The 16,681-nt window shown below is 53.7% G+C and overlaps 1 protein-coding gene across 1 annotated transcript in view; it reads left to right on the top strand.

Annotated features, from left to right (window-relative positions):
* The window catches only part of Hs6st1 (heparan sulfate 6-O-sulfotransferase 1), a 48,248-nt gene extending 31,775 nt beyond the window's left edge, over window positions 1-16,473 (top strand). The window contains exon 2 of the mRNA XM_004668179.2: window positions 14,881-16,473. Coding sequence (XP_004668236.1) covers window positions 14,881-15,592 — 712 coding nt within the window. The 3' untranslated portion in view covers window positions 15,593-16,473. The remainder of the gene's footprint in view (window positions 1-14,880) is intronic.
* The last annotated feature ends 208 nt before the right edge of the window (window positions 16,474-16,681 follow it).

Raw genomic sequence — 16,681 nt, 5'->3', positions numbered from 1 at the left:
GTGGCAGGGCTCACTGTGCCTCAGGTTGGTCCTATCCACTCTGTGGCTCTTGCAATCTTCCCACTTTATTTTTTTTAATATGTTTTTCATTTTTTAATTTTATTTATTTATTTGAGAGAGAGAGAAGCAGAGAGATCGAATGGGCACACCATGGCCTTCAGCCACTGCAAACGAATTCCAGACACATGTGCCCCCTTGTGCATCTGGCTTATGTGGGTACTAGGGAATCAAACCAGAATCCTTTGGCTTTGCAGGCAAGCACCTTAACCACTAAACCATCTCTCTAGCCCCTTCACACTTTATTTTTCAAAGGAACTAGCAAGAACCCAACTCTTGATGCTGCTGGGGGCATGGGTACCCAAGGCCATTGTGGGGTAGAAATAGCTGCTGCAGGCTGGAGAGATGACTTAACAGTTAAGGCACTTGCCTGTGAAGCCTAAGGACCTAGGTTCAATTCCCCAGAACCCACCAGATGCACATGGCGGCACATGCATCTGGAGTTTGTTTATAGTAGCTAGAGGCCCTGGTATGCCCATTCATTCCTCTCTCTCTCTGTCTCTCTCAGAAATACTTAAAAAGTTGAAAGAAAGAAAGGAAGGAAGGAAGGAAGGAAGGAAGGAAGGAAGGAAGGAAGGAAGGAAGGAAGGAAGGAAGGAGAAAAAGAAAGAAAGAAAGAAAGAAAGGGAAGAAAAGACATAGCTGCTACCTGGGGGGCTGGCAGCTGATACGAATTAGCTAACTTGCTGTATGCCAGCCACCCCTCCCCCCACCACAGCATTGGCAGCCTTCCCAGCGTTGCCGTTTACTTCCTTGACAAGGACCCAGACAAGGTCTGATTGCTTTACACACAGAATCGCTGCCCTGCTGCGTGACGCCCCGCAAGCCTGGGGTGGGGCCAGGGAGCAGACCCCATGACTGTGAGCTCTGACTACCTGGGCATTCTCAGGTCGCCCATGTGGGCCCCTTGAACTTGATGTGCCCTGGGGTCAGATTTTAAAAAGCAACTGTCTACATCCAGCCTTGTCTTCATGAAGGAACTTGGGAGACCAGAGTATATGTGCAGTTGGAGTGGGGGGCTCATGTAGCCCCCCACACACCCCCCACCACTTTGGCCCTGCAGAGCCTGTCTTGGGGGGTAGCAAGCGGTGGTGCACTCATTACTGCGCTGCTGCGCTGAAGCCAGTGCCAGGGGCTCTGCTCCTGAGCCGTGCTGTCTGCTAATGCAGAACGGATGCAGTACTGATGCAGTCATATGGGCTTAAAAACGAGTTACAGTTGCGGGGGGCACACCGAGAATGCCAGCACTCAGGACGCTGAGGCAAGAAGATAGCTGAGCTACATACAGAGGGCGCTGCAGAGCAGCCCTGGCTGCACAGCGAGACTTCGCATCATCAGTTCACTCACAGAGAGATGCAGGAGCTATAGTTGGGTTGGCACCGGAGGAAAACCCCACCTTCGTTTTAGGGTCTGAATTCAAGATTTGTGGCTCTTTTTTTAATATAGTTTATTTTTATTTATTTATTTGAGAGCAACAGAGAGAAAGAGACAGATAGATAGAGAATGGGCGCGCCAGGGCCTCCAGCCATTGCAAACGAACTCCAGATGTGTGCGCCCCCTTGTGCATCTGGCTAACGTGGGTCCTGGGGAATTGAGCCTTGAACTGGGGTCCTTAGGCTTCACAGGCAAGTGCTTAACTGCTAAGCCATCTCCCCAGCCCAAGATTTGTGGCTCTTTATAACCCTCTTTGTTAAACGCCTCCGGTTGGTCCTGCAGAGTGGCCCAGCCTGGGAGAGGCTGACAAAGTGTTTGTCCTGATGAAACGTGTTCTCTCGCGCAGGAGAAATGCAGGCAGAACTTGCCATGTTGCTTCTTGAGGGGCCCTTTTGTACCCCAACACCCCATCCCAGGAAATGGACGTTCTGCAACCGTGACATGATTTTAATTATGTATGTACAGGTTGAGGATCTCTTATACAAAGGTTTGGGATATTTGGGCTTCAAGTTATTATTAGATTTTTAGAATTCGGTTACTCACGGACACACCTCGTGCACAGGGGATAAAGGAGATTTTGTCGCTGTCAGTGCCTGGGCGCGCCTGCAGCCTGTCCCCTGCGGTCGGATGTGTGGCCTCACGCCCATGCTGTCTCAGACTTCAGGTTTTCATATTGGGGATGTTCAGCTCCCAGTGAGTGATGGCAAACAACACGGGAATACGTAAGGGAATCAGGCCACGGAGGCCCCTGCCTTGAATCCCAGCACGCCCGAGGCGAGGCAGGGGCACTGTAAGTCCAAGGCCAGCCTCATTAGCTTCGCTTTGCTGTCTCAGAGCAGGGACACCGCTGGAGAGAGAGCTTTGCAAGCATAAGGAGTTGAGTTCGGTCCCCAGAACTCACGTTTTGTTCTGTGTGTGGCGTGTGTTTGCGATCCTAACACTGGGGAGGGAGCCATAAACTGTCTGCACGGAACCTCCACCGTGTGTACGCGAGAGGGTCAGGGTTGTGCTTGTGGGGGGGGGTTGGGGCTAAGAGAACCATGCGTCATAGGGAGAAGTGAGCGTTGTTTCTGGATTGGATGATGGGCCGGGAGTTTATATGTAAACGAGGCATGGTGGCAGGTGTCTGCTGCTAATACGCTGAGACTCGAGTCAGGGTGTTAACATAATGTTCAGGACCTCGAAAGTAGTCCCTTGTAGACTTGGCCCTTGGCCCTAAACTGTTAACTGATTAACTTTTTTTTTTCTCTGATCGCTCATACCCTCATCCCTCCAGCCCTTGTCATTACATTTAGACTGTGTCTGATTTTTTTTTAAGCGGTTATCAGCACGGGGGCCTTGCTCTAGCCAAGATCAGTCCCCTGCCTCTCTGTCCTTTCTGAGCACAGTCCCAGACATTTACGAGTAATGCAAGCGTCACCTAAATAGGTTCATGTCTTGGGCTCTGTCTTGCACTATCCTCACAGGTCAGTGGTAGGTAAAAGTGTGTGTGTAGCGCAGAGGTCAACTGAGGTGTCTGTCAGTCACTCTCCACTGACATTTTGAGATAGGGTCTCACTGAACCTAACGCAGCTAGACCAGCCAGTAAGAGCTGGGAATCCTCCTGTGTCCGCTTCCTCAGCCCTGGGATTACAGATGAGCACCACTGCGCCCAGTATTTGACGTGGCTGCCGGGGCTCCTCACGCTTACACACAAGCGCGTTATCCACTGCGCATCTCCCCAGCCCTTGTTTGTTTTAGACAGGGCCTCCTATAACCTAGACTAGCCTGGAACTTGCTAGACAGCTGAAGATGACCTGAAACTCGTGATCCTCCCCAGTGCTGGGGTTACGGGAGGACAGCGCCACCCCAGGCTCTACTACCTCCTTGAGCGCAGAGCCCCGAGGGCCAGGGACTGCGGCCCACGGCCTCATAGTGAGCCGACCACGCCCTCCCAGGAAGAGCCCTGTTGCAGTCAGGTTCTCATTGCTGCCAGAAAACACTTGACCAAGGGCATCTTGTGGGACACAAGTGATTATTTGGGGTTACAGACTCGAGGGGAAGCTCCATGATGGCCAGGGAAAACGGTGGCATGAGCAGAGGGTGGACATCACTTCCTGGCCAACATCAGGTGGACAACAGCAACAGGAGAGTGTGCCAAACACTGCCAGGGGAAACTAGCCATAACACCTGCCCCCAACAGTACACTGCTTCCAGGGGGCGCTAATTCCCCAATCACCATCAGCTGGGAACCTAGAATTCAGAACACCTGTTTATGGGAGACACCTGAATCAAACCACCACAAGCACAGAGCTCACCCACTTGCGTGATGTCCCCAGAGTCTCCCTGTGTTTATTTTCAGTGGAATGGGTCCCTGGCCAGTACTGAAATTGTCCTGTAAGAGTACAGCCTGGCGAGCCAGGCGTGGTGGCGCACGCCTTTAATCCCAGCACTCGGGAGGCAGAGGTAGGAGGATCACTGTGACTTTGAGGCCACCCTGAGAATACATAGTGAATTCCAGGTCAGCCTAGACTACAGTGAGACCCTACCTGCCCCCCCCAAAAAAACAGAACCTCGAGGGCTTGGGTGTGGCTCACGGTGCACTGGTGCTTGAGGCCCTGGGTTCCATCTCCAGCACTGCAGAAAGAAAAGAAAAGAATGGAAGGAAAAGAAAAACAGAATAGACTCAAATTTTTAAAGCCAGTCACTCCCTAACGTAAGTGTTCAGAACTACCAAGACACAAAAGTACAACTAATCTAATCTAAACCTCTCCACTGGGCTTATTTTTCAGTCTCTAATGGGACGGGCCTTCATTCCAGTAAATGGAATGAATGTTCTCGTGATCTGACAGCAAAGGACTGAAGAAAGCTGAAACAGAACAGAGGGTAGTGGTTATGTCCAGGCTGTTTTCCTTGTAGGGTGGAGACAGACAGGAGACAGAACAGTAAAATATTTGAATAACTCTGGATTACTTTTTTTTTAATATTTATTTATTTATTTATTTGACAGAAAGAGGCAGATAGAGAGAGAATGGGCATGCCAGGGCCTCCAGCCACGACAAACAAACTCCAGACGCATGTGCCACCTTATGCATCTGGCGTATGTGGATCCTGGGAAATCGAACCTGGGTCCTTTGAGTTTGCAGGCAAGAGCCCTAACCACTAAGCCATCTTCCCAGCCCCACAGTGACCAAACAGGAATTAATGCGGGTGCCAGCAGGCTTTCCAAACAAGCACCTTTAGCCATCAAGCCATCTTCCTAATCCCTTTTCTTTCTTTTTTTTAAAAAAAAAGGAATTATTGGGTGTGCATGGTCACGTGTGTGGGTGCTGGTGCACAGGTACCATGGCCCACCGTGGAGGTCAGAGGGCGACTTTGAGATATGTCCTCACTTTCCACCGCTCTGAGGCAGAGCAGGATCACTCCCTCATGAGCTTCAGGGAAACTCTTCTGTCTCTGCCTCCCTTCTTGCTGCGGCCACGTTGCAATTACAGCAGCCTGCCGCAGCTTCCAGGGTTTGCACGGGGCCTAGGAATCCAAATTCAGCTTTTCGGAGCTGTGCAGTAAGCTCTTTATTCTCAAAGCGATCTCCATAGCCCCTGGCATCACTTTCTACAGGGATGAAGGCACAGGGGACTTCTCAGTGTGTTCATGCGTGTGCAGGTGTGCTCACTCATTTGCCTAGACTGTCTGCCAACAAGCTGCAGTGATCCTCCTGCCTCCACTTCTCTAAGACCAGGATTGCAGGCATGCACTATCACACCTGACATTTTCTACCTGGATTCTGGGAATCAAACTCAGGTCCTCGATGCTTGCAAGACAACTACTTTACCAACCATCTCCCCAGCCCACTGCTCATTTCAAAATTGCTTTCCTCTAACTGCTGAGCCATCTTTCCAGCCTCTCAAAACTGCTTTCCCTGGATGGAGAGATGGTTTAGTGGTTAAGGCGCTTGCCTGAAAATCCAAAGGACCCAGGTTCAATCCTCCAGAACCCCCTTAAGCCAGATGCACAAGGTAGTTCATGAGTCTGGAGTTCACTTAAAGTGGCTGATGGCCCTGGTGTGCCCATTCTCTCTCCCTCCCTCTCCTCTCCCTCCCTCCCTCCCTCCTTCTTTCTCAAATAAATAAAATATATATATATATATATTTTGGTTTCTCAAGGAATTAAAGGCGTGCACCACCATGCTCGGCTTAAACTATATTTTTTAATTGCTTACTGTAGCAGACAGCTTCAGATCACTGAGATGAACCTCCAAACCAGACACAGTTTATGAGAGGAATGGCATTTATTGAAGCTTACAGACCCTGGGGAAGTTCCATAATGGCAGAAAAAGTTGGCCTGCTTTCACAGGTCCAAACAGAGAGAGAAGCCATAAGGGGAAAAAAAAAAAAAAAAAAAGCCACACCACACACAAGCACACTTAGGAATTCCAGGCGGAGCTCAGGCATTTCACAATCTTTATATTGGAATTCCAAATCCACCACCACACCTCAGGGCTGGACTCTAGGATCCAGTGACACCTCCTCCAGCCAGGTAGCTGGAAATCTAAGAAGCTTTATTAAAACTCCTGAATCTGGGCTGGAGAGATGGCTTAGCGGTTACGTGCTTGCCTGTGAAGCCTAAGGACCCCAGTTCAAGGCTCAGTTCCCCAGGTCCCACGTTAGCCAGATGCACAAGGGGGCGCACGCGTCTGGAGTTCGTTTGCAGAGGCTGGAAGCCCTGGCGCGCCCATTCTCTCTCTCTCCCTCTATCTGTCTTTCTCTCTGTGTCTGTCACTCTAAAATAAATAAATAAATAAATAAATAATTAAAAAAAAAAAAAAAACTCCTGAATCTACTGGGGGACATTTATTCAAACGACCCTAGACAGATGACTCAGCAGTTAAAGGCACTTCCTTGCAAAGCGTGTTGGCCCAGGTTTGATCCTCCAGTGCCCATGCAAAGCCAAATGCACAAAATTGCTTTCCTTGTAGGGTGGGGATAGGAGTCAGAGCCTCTGGTTACTTTTCTGCAAGTTTTAAGACACGGAAAACTTTATCTTGCCCACTGACTAAACCGGTTAGGGAAATGTGTTTACTGGATCACCAGTATAACACCTTAGATTCCATTGTGATTTTTAGTTGGGTCCAGTGCAGGGGCCCAATCCAAAACAAAGCTCTCCCGTCGTTTGGTTTTGTTTTTTGAGGTAGGGTCTCACTCTGGCCCAGACTGACCTGGAATTCACTATGTAGTCTCAGGGTGGCCTTGAACTCACGCTGATCCTCCCACCTCTGCCTCCCGAATGCTGGGATTAAAGGCATGCACCACACCACACCTGGCTTTTCCCATTGTTTTTATGAACAGACTCCAGAAGAAAATGCCTTTCTGGCCCCCTAAGATGGTACATGATTTGTTGGGCCCACCAAACAAGTGCCCACAGAAACATTAGAGCAGTTGAGTGTCTCAAAAAGCATTAAGCCAGCCATAATTGGACGTCCAAATGAGCAATCCAGGCAGCAAGTCCCAGGGGCTGTCAGAAAGCTGCAGCCCACTCCACAGGGTAGAACTGTTATTAGCAGGAATCCTTTGACTCCCCCCACCATGTGCATAGGATGTATGTGTGGTGGGTGTGGTGTTTGTACACGTATATGTGCCCTGTGGGCTTGCCTGCGGTGGCCACAGAAGTCAGATGTCCCCTTCCCTCCTATGTACTCACCTGGCTGTTTTCCCTTCTGTCTGTTTTTCCTTGCCGTGGAGTGACTTACTGATGCCGCTTACAAGCCACAGTAATTGTCTGGTCTTTGCTCCGCACAGGCCTGAGGTTACAGACATGCATGGCCAGGCCAGGCTGTTCAAGAGAGACCTGGAGATTCAAATTTGGCCAGTCACGGGCCCTCATGCATGTGCAGGAAACACAGTTAACTGCTGAGCCATCTCTCCAGCGCAGAAGATAGTTTCTCGAAAGATCCTATGATTGCACAGTAGGTGCAGGTCTGAGCTGGGGCAGGGATGCTAGGATTCCCAATTATTTGGGTTTTTTTTCTTTTGTTTTTATTTCCAATTCTCATGTCTCAGAACAAAGATTGTACCTCGGACACATGTTAAGTTAGTAGAAATAGATATAGTTTACTAAGAAAGAGAAAAGTCACTCCTAAGAATAGAAACGGATGGTCTGGAGAAATGACTCAAAGGTTAAGGCACTTGCCTACAAAGCCTAAGACCCTGGTTTGATTCCCCAGTACCCACGTGTAAAGCCAGATGCACAAAGTAGCACATGTGTCTGGAGTTGGTTTGCAGCTGCTGGAGGCCCTGGCATGTGTGTTCTCTGTCTCTCTCTCAGTCTCTCTTTCTCTCCTCTCTGCTTACATGTAAATAAATAAGCACTAGGAATGGGTTGGTGAGCTGGGAGCACACACTGAAGACTCTCGGCCATGAGTCTGGTTTTTTTGGAGCCTGCTCTCCTGTTACAGGGAACCCAGGTGAGAAGGGGCTTCAACTGCCTTCTCCATATGTTAATCTTTTTGGTTTTTCTTTTTTTTTAATTTTTTGTTTATTTTTATTTATTTATTTGAGAGCAACAGACAGAGAGAGAGAGAGAATGGGTGCGCCGGGGCCTCCAGCCAAACAAACTCCAGACACACGTGCCCCCTTGTACATCTGGCTAACATGGGTCCTGGGGAATCACGCCTCGAACTGGGGTCCTTAGGCTTCACAGGCAAGCACTTAACCGCTAAGCCATCTCTCCAGCCCTCTTTTTGGCTTTTCAAGGCAAGGTCTCGCTCTAGCCCAAGCTGACCTGGAAATTACTGTGTGGTTTCCGTGTTGCCTCAAGCTCTCAGCGATCCCTGTGCCCTGTCTCCATGAGCCGACTCTTCAGTCCCAGTCTGGCCTGGCCTGAGCCTTTCACCACACCCCCTCTGGAGTCAAAGCCGTGTGCACACTGTCCTCTGAGAAGCCACCCTGCCCTGCCTTTTCTGGGACTGCTGGAAATGGCACCTCCCTGGCCCCACCCACCCAGGCCAAAATACTTGAGATGGCGGCATGGAGCCCTGTGCCCCTCCTGAGGCTGGCTGTGGACCAGAGTCACCATAACTGCTGTTAGGGAGTAGGGGATGTCATTTTGTGTCCCTTTTTCCTGTTTTTGTGGGGTTTGTTTTTGTTTTTTTCTCCCGAGGTACAGTCTCGCTCTAGCTCAGGCTGACCTGGAATTCACTATGTCATCTCAGGGTGCTGGGATTAAAGGCGTGCACCACCATGCCCGGCTCGTGTCCGTTTTTGAGGGTTCTGTAGAGTTTTGGGCCCTTCCCGGTGGATCTGACCCAGGTTCCCATGAGCAGCAGTCAGACACTAAGTGGCACCTGTGAGGCACAGCTGTGGAAGTTTGGGAAGGATGGACTCCCATGGGACTCTCCTCGCAAGGGTCCCAACTAGGATCACCTTTGAAGCTCCCTTGCCATTTAGCCCACGTTTGCCCGGCCCTGTGCCTCACGCGGGCACCAGACATGCTCTCCGGTGGTCCTGCTGAGCATGGCACGGGGAGGGCTCTGAAGATGGCGAGAAGTCTCACAGTTTCTTCGCCCCGTGGCCCTGGGCAGTGCGAACTGTTCTGGAATTACCAGGACCTCCAAGAAGGCAAGGGGTAGGGCACTCGGGCCCCCAGCGGCAGTCACAGCTATGAGCACTGCCTCACGGAGAAGCGCTAAGGTCTCCCTGTCACCCTTAGGTGACCAGAGCGTGCCAGGTCTGCTGACGCCTGCCCGTCCCAGTGCAGGGTACGTAGGTGTCCACAGACACCTGCCCTGGAGGTCGTCAAGCGTCTGGCATCTTGTAGGCCAGAACCACAGTTTAATACTGCTCACAGGAGTACCCTAAGCAAGCATCTTTTGTGGAGGAGCCCCAGGGGTAAGACTGCTGCTGTTCGCACCCTCAGAATGTCAGGCTCGGGCGTGACCACGACCACAGGAACCACTCCAGGCAAAGATGGAAGCTTTTATTCGGGAAAAGCACAAGCTGCCAGGACTGACTCTCAAGAGCGGGCACAGCCAGCCTGAGATTCTAGATCATGCGCCGTACAGGGCTCTTCAGTGGGGGGAGGTGAGGAAGGTTTCTTGAGGGGAGATCAGAGATAGCCAGGGTGTGACGCCAGAACTGTGACCTGGTGACTTACAGGAAATCATGACCTGGGTTGGGGTGGGCCATTGTTAGGCAAGGAAAGGACAATGGCTGGGCAGCTTCTTGAGGAATGTGGATAACCTACTTCCTTATGTCTCTGTCACCACATGGTGACTCCATTTTCGGAGCCTGTCCCAACCTAACAGGAATGACAATGCCAACCCCCAACCGGATGCTGGGGTTCAGCCGGACCTGTGGTTCCTTCCCAGGGAAGCCACAGAGCAGCCAGGCTCATTAGCACTCAGATTAACAAACCACAAAACAGCCCCACTAGCCTGGAAACCAGCCACCTTCACTGTCCCCAGAGGGCGATGTCCATCCGCATTGAGACCCACAGCAGCTCTGGCGTTCCCCAGCAGAGCCGTCATGGAGGGGGAGGAGGGAGGCAGACAAGGGTGAGATACGATATGGTGGAGGGTAGTGTGGGCGGAGGGAGCTGTGGCGTCTGAGACTCCTGCTCTGGCAAGGAGGCTGGTTCTGCCTTTGAGAACTCTGGTTTTGTCTTTCTCCCCTTGTTTAAAATGCCTTCTTTGTCACAAAATGTTTGGGGCACACTAAAAAAAGTGTATTGCAGGCTGGAGAGATAGTTCAGTGAGTAAAGTTCTTGCCTCACAACATGAGAACCTGAGTTTAATCCCCAGAATCCACTTAATAAAAAGCCAGGTGTGGGGCTGGAGAGATGGCTCAGTTAAAGTGTTTGCTTGGGAAGCCTAAGGACTCAGGCTCGATTCCCCAGTACCCATGTAAGCCTCATGCACAAGGTGGCACATATGCCTGAAGCTCGTTTACAGTGGCTAGAGGCCCATTTGCACCCACCTTCTCCCTCCCCCCAATAAATAAATACATGTTTTTAAAGTCAGGTGTGAGCTGGGCATGGTAGCACATGCCTTTAATCCCAGCAGAGGTAGGAGGATTGCCATGAGTTCAAGGCCACCCAGAGACTACATAGTGAATTCCAGGTCAACCTGAAGCAGAGTGAGATCCTACCTTGGAAAACCAAAAAAAAAAAAAGTGTGGGGGGGGAGGCAACTATACTCTCAGCACTGCGGAAGCAGCAGAAAATTGTTAAATTTAGAGCCAGATGTGGTGGTGCATGCCTTTAATCCCAGCACTTGGGGGCAGAGGTAGGGAATGGCTGTGAGTTCGAGGTCACCCTGAGACTACATAGTGAATTCTAGGTCAGCCTGGTCTAGAGTGAGACGCTACCTCGGAAAAAAAAAAACAAAAAAAAAAACTGGTAACTTTGCCTGAGGAACACCACCCCAGGTTGTCCTCAGGCCCCCATGCACATCCATACATGGACAATACACACGTGTGGAAGAAATAAGTAAAGACAAACCTGCATCACGTCTGTGTGAAGTCAGAGCACTGAGGACCTGTAGCCCTGCTGTCCACCTTAACGTAAGGGTGGGGTCACTGCCCGGAGCCCCCACAGGCACCCTGGGGTCTTCCCAGCCTCCTACACCCGCAGAGCACACCAGTGCTAGCTGACCTTTGGCCTGCGCTTCCACACATCTCATCGGTCATGCCCATCCATCCTGGGAGGACGGGTCTTCCACGGGTGCCCAGGCCGTGTGCGAGGCATGGCATTCCCAGCAGGCTGCAGCACTTACTCCTTTTTCTTAAATATTTTATTTATTCATTTATTTATTTGAGAGAGAGCATGGGCACAACAGGGCCTCTGGCCAGTGCAAACAAATTCCAGACGCGTGCGCCCACCCTGTGCTTCTAGCTTAGGTGGGTCCTGGGAAACTGAGCCTGGGTTCTTGGGCTTCACAGGCAAGCGCCTTAACCACTAAGCCATCTCTGCAGCCCGCATGCTCTTTGCATCAGTCACCGAGCTAGGGAGCGAGCAGGGAGCCTGAAGGAGGCAGGGAGCAGCAGGCAGCCGCCACCACACTAGACGTGGACTAATGTGTTCAGCCTGTTCCCGGGGAGACGCAAATGCACACAGGACAATTGCCCCAGGTAAGCACAGGTGACACCAACCTGGAGAGCCAGAGACCTGGCTGGGTTACAACAGTGTGCTCTGGGGTTACTTACCGGCGCATGGATGACTCAAGGGCAGCTGCACCCCAGCATCGCTGGTGACTCACAGGAGCTGCACAGCCACTGCCGAGCTCACCCATCGGCTTGTGCAGAGCTGGGCAAGGTCGGCGGCTCCTCCCCCAGCAGTGCCTACTGCCTGTGTGACCCTGGGGACCTGGAAAGTCTTGTGAGATTCAGGAGCCTTCCTTCCCTCCAAGAGGGCTTGCCCCCATCCGGAGGAGACCACTGTACCACAAATAGTCCCGTGGGAGCTCAGACCCACACTCCTAAGCAACGCCCACAGGGCCACCTCCAAGCTGCCATAAAGGGCTGGCTCTGTTACACAGCATGGCCCCATGTGACACGCAAGTGGGCGTGGCTCGTCATGTGCCTTGGTCAAGATCCAGCCCCCAGGTCCTCCCTGTCCACCACCCTCTGGCATTGCCTACTCCTGATTGGTCCTATTACCAGCACACACACACACACACACACACACACACAGAGGCCGGTCTTAACTGAGGCTTCCCTTGGGCAGCTGGAGCTGGTGAGAAATGGACAGGCAGTGCCCAACCTTGGTGCTGATATCGCAAGGCTTCAGTACCCAGGGGACAGGCCAGCCTGTGGGGCATGCAAACATGGACCTGGGGGCAGTACTGGCCCTGGGATCAAGGAAGGCTGCCTGTCTAGAAGGGGCAGAGCTGGGTTGAGCCTCAGGCTTGGGCTACACATATAAGAAGAGGTCAGTAATCTCCAGCAGGTCTTGTGGCCATGAGTTCCTGGCAACATCATGGATGGACCCACTTGCCAGCCTAGCAGTTCTTACTTCAGCCCAGTCCTGGGCAAGGGTATTGACCCGCAGCTGTTGCGCATTCTAGCTGGGCAAAGCCAGTCTCAAGTTACCCGTGGCTCACAGGGTCTGTTCTTGAATAGGGCAGACAAGAGGTATCCCAAGGCCACTGCAATGTCCCTGCCATCCTCCAGAGGGCCCGATGGACATCTTCAGGGTGATTGAAAACAGCCAGGGGTGGGGGGCAGAGAGATCTGCCTGGCCAGTCTAGGGCATGCACCCTCTTTCCAAGTATTTTCTCCTGCCCGGCCCTGAGCTGCAGTTCCCCACCAGGGTCAACACAGTGCCTGAGGCCATAGGTGTGACTCGCTTCAGTCCAGGGACACTGACCCCATGGACGTAGGGTGCCACCACCCTGCATGAGTGGGCCTGGCAGGTCAGGACCCCCGATGCACTGTTACGCCGGTTCCTCGGGACAGCTTGGAGGAAGGCCTTGAGCTGTGACCGCTGGCTCAGGACCGCCTCGCGGCAGCTGGCAGGACACCCATCCAGCGGCTGTGGCACCTTCCAGCACCCTCGCCAGTGTGCTGTTTCCTCTTGGCTTGGTCTGGGTCTCCAAATCCGGCCTTCCTCTGAAGTCGGGAAGGGCACCTTTGCCCCAGGTAACCAGGATGGACCAACAAGATGATTTGCCTTCCTGGTCCTTGGGGCTCCATGTGCCCAGTAGCAGCTGCCTTTGGCATGGAAAGCAGACAGTGGGTTTAAGATGCACAGGGAGGGACCTGGGTGCCCTGGGGTGAGGAAGCTCAGGCGTAGAGCACAGAGGCCGGGCACTGCTGGCTCTTAACAAAGGCAGGCCTGCGCTGGAGAGATGGCTTAGCAGTTAAGGTGCTTGCCTGAGAAGCCTTAAGGACCCACGTTCCACTCTCCAAATCCAACCTAAGCCAAACGAAGGTGAGGCAAGTGCAAGGTCGCACATGCCCACTACGTGGAAAAAGTGTCTAGCGTTTGATTGCAGTAGCTGAGGCCCTAGCATGCCAATTCTCTCTCTCTCTCTCTCCCTCTCTCTCTCTCTCTCTCTCTCTCTCTCTCTCTGTGTGTGTGTGTGTGTGTGTGTGTGTGTGTGTGTGTAAAAAATTTTTTAAAAGGCAGTCTGGTCCCTGGACAACTACCACCTGCTTGGTTCTCACTGGCACCTGACAGTGTCATCCTCAAAAGGTTCCCACCCACCATGGGACATACCAGGAAACAGGAAAGTGCATAGAACCCAAGTTCGGGCCAGATGGGCTTTGCGCAGTCCCAGCCTCTTGTGGCTGCAGCCACCAGCAGACCCCCAGGGAGGAGCAGGCATCCACGCCCTCTAATGGCTCATGCACACCTCGGAAGCCCTTGTTCCCGGGATACTCTGCCCAGGGTCCTCTCCCTGGGAGCCTATCAAGGGTAGGGCCTGGGTCTGCCCACTCACAGGGGCCCTGAGCAACACTGGGGCTCAAGAACTGCTCTGGGTCTTCCTCTGCACATCAGAGGGGCTCACCCCTCTGTTAAAGCTGCCATGCTCTGGGGCGCTCAGGCTGTTTGTGCCAAACTGGGATGATTGGCAGAGGTAGTGTTCCAGGCACTAGAGAGCCTGGACAGCGTGCGGCCCGGCGCCCACCAGTCCATCCCTCAAGGTGCGCGGTGCTCCCACAGCTCTCTCCAGGCAGAGTTGGGTGACAGGAGGGGGACACACAGGGATTAGGTGAGAAAAGCCATGTGGGCACACTTACGCTCACTGTTGGGGGGTCCTGCGGTGGAAGGAGCCACCACATCTTACCTGCTTGTGATGCCGCAGGCCAATCGGCGGGTATAGTGCACCTAGGAAGGCATATGAGTTACATGTATCTATGAGTGGGCTTTTATATATACATGTATGCATTACAGCCTTCCGTGAATTGTGGTGCCCAGTTCCCCACCAGACCAGCAGGCCCCTGAAGTGGGGGTCTGTCCAGTGGCTAGCGACCCCGTCTACCCACGCTTTGCTGGGCACGCCCTGGGCTTGAAGAACACGGCAGCCCTACTTCCCCAGCAGGGGACAGGTTGGGGAGCTGGGGCAGGAAGCACTGCGGGCAGGCACTGCAAAAGGCGCCCTTCAGCCGGGCGTGGTGGCACACGCCTTTAATGCCAGCACTCGGGAGGCAGAGGTAGGAGGATTGCCATGAGTTCGAGGCCAGCCTGAGACTACATAGTGAATTCCAGGTCAGCCTGGGCCAGAGTGAGACCCTACTTCTGAAAAAAAAAGGCACCCATCCATCTCGTGGTTCCCAACCTGGAGGGTTTCTCCCAGGGTTGATGGCTCACTGGGCAAGTGGCACCAGGTGACTTCCCTTGTCCGGGGAGCGTGTCAGCAGGCAGAGCTTCGGCCCTTTTACCACCCTGACCTGTCCTCCCGGCCCTTCCTTGCAGGAAGTTCTACTACATCACGCTGCTGCGAGACCCCGTGTCGCGCTACCTGAGCGAGTGGCGTCACGTCCAGCGCGGGGCCACGTGGAAGACGTCGCTGCACATGTGCGACGGGCGCACGCCCACGCCCGAGGAGCTGCCGCCGTGCTACGAGGGCACGGACTGGTCGGGCTGCACGCTGCAGGAGTTCATGGACTGCCCCTACAACCTGGCCAGCAACCGCCAGGTGCGCATGCTGGCCGACCTCAGCCTGGTGGGCTGCTACAACCTGTCCTTCATCCCCGAGGGCAAGCGCGCCCAGCTGCTGCTGGACAGCGCCAAGAAGAACCTGCGCGGCATGGCCTTCTTCGGCCTCACCGAGTTCCAGCGCAAGACGCAGTACCTGTTCGAGCGGACGTTCAACCTCAAGTTCATCCGGCCCTTCATGCAGTACAACAGCACGCGCGCGGGCGGCGTGGAGGTGGGCGAGGACACCATCCGGCGCATCGAGGAGCTCAACGACCTCGACATGCAGCTCTACGACTACGCCAAGGACCTCTTCCAGCAGCGCTACCAGTACAAGCGGCAGCTGGAGCGCAGGGAGCAGCGGCTGCGCAGCCGCGAGGAGCGCCTGCTGCACCGGGCGCAGGAGGCGCTGCGGCGGGACGACGCGGCCGAGGAGCCGGGCCGCGTGCCCACCGAGGACTACATGAGCCACATCATCGAGAAGTGGTAGTGGCGGCGCGAGGGTCGCGGAGGGGGCGGGCCGTGGCCTCTCCACGGGGAGAAGGGTTGGGGAGGGGGCGGCGGCATGCTTGGCTGTTTCCCCCACGTGCGCAGCCCAAGGTGAAGGACGCTGCAGGGACGGCCTCCCACCGCCTCCCGCCCCCGGACATGGTGGGCTGGCTAGGACCTGTGGGGCAAGTGACATCCCCGCTCTCCCCGGGCCCCCGTGTCACTGGCAAAGAGCAGCTGAAGGTTTGAAACCAACGTTGGAGAGGACGTGCCTGTCCCGCAGCGAGTCCCATACCTACTATGCACACACTACCCCCGCTCCCTCGGTGACCGGCTCCAAACAGCCCATCCAAGCCCCTCTGGCCTCTGGAGACCCTGAGACCCCAAACCTGGGAAGCCTTGTCCCCAAGAATACAAGCGGGCCCGTGAGGTGTTCTCGGGCCTCATTCAGCCATCCGAAACTGCTTTGAAGGTCAGGGACCACCCCAGCTGAAGCAAGTTGACTGGCCACTGACTAATCCACTGCACTCTTTGAGCCATGGTCAAAACCCACAATCCAGCCTGGCTTTTGGGGTGCCCAGGCTCAGACAGGAGGGGGATGAACACCAAGAACCCTGATCCTTACTCTTTCTGATCTGCTGCCCCTAACCCCATCGCTGGGACATGCACTCAAGGGCTCATGTAGCACCAATCCCACCATACCAGCAACCCCATAGCCCCGTGGTAGGCGTGCCCATTGGCTGGGACCACATTTGCTGCCGTCAGCAGTGCCCTAGTGCCATGGTGGTTCTGGGTGGCCAGAAAGTAAACTCGGGCTTTCAGATTCTCTTCTGAGGTTGGAATAAAAATCTCTGGGTGGTCCCTCTGGGTCCCATATGCTTAGCCCACCCACTCTGGCTCTTTTTGTATCTCTGCCCCTCACAGAGGATGGTCAAGCTGCTTCCAGCAGCCCCACAGGTGGCCAGTGGTCCTATTAGAAGCCATGTTGTATATCCATTGTAAGCACTTGCACGGCACCCTGTCCACATGCACTCTAGGAAACCTTGGGTGGGCCTACCCTGGAGTGAGGGTGCCCTGGCTCCCCATAGGC

This window comes from Jaculus jaculus, chromosome 5 (genome assembly GCF_020740685.1).
Source record: "Jaculus jaculus isolate mJacJac1 chromosome 5, mJacJac1.mat.Y.cur, whole genome shotgun sequence".
In the NCBI taxonomy this organism is placed as follows: domain Eukaryota; kingdom Metazoa; phylum Chordata; class Mammalia; order Rodentia; family Dipodidae; genus Jaculus; species Jaculus jaculus.
The sequence above is the reverse complement of the archived record's forward strand: the minus strand, read 5'-3'. Positions and strand labels throughout refer to the sequence as shown.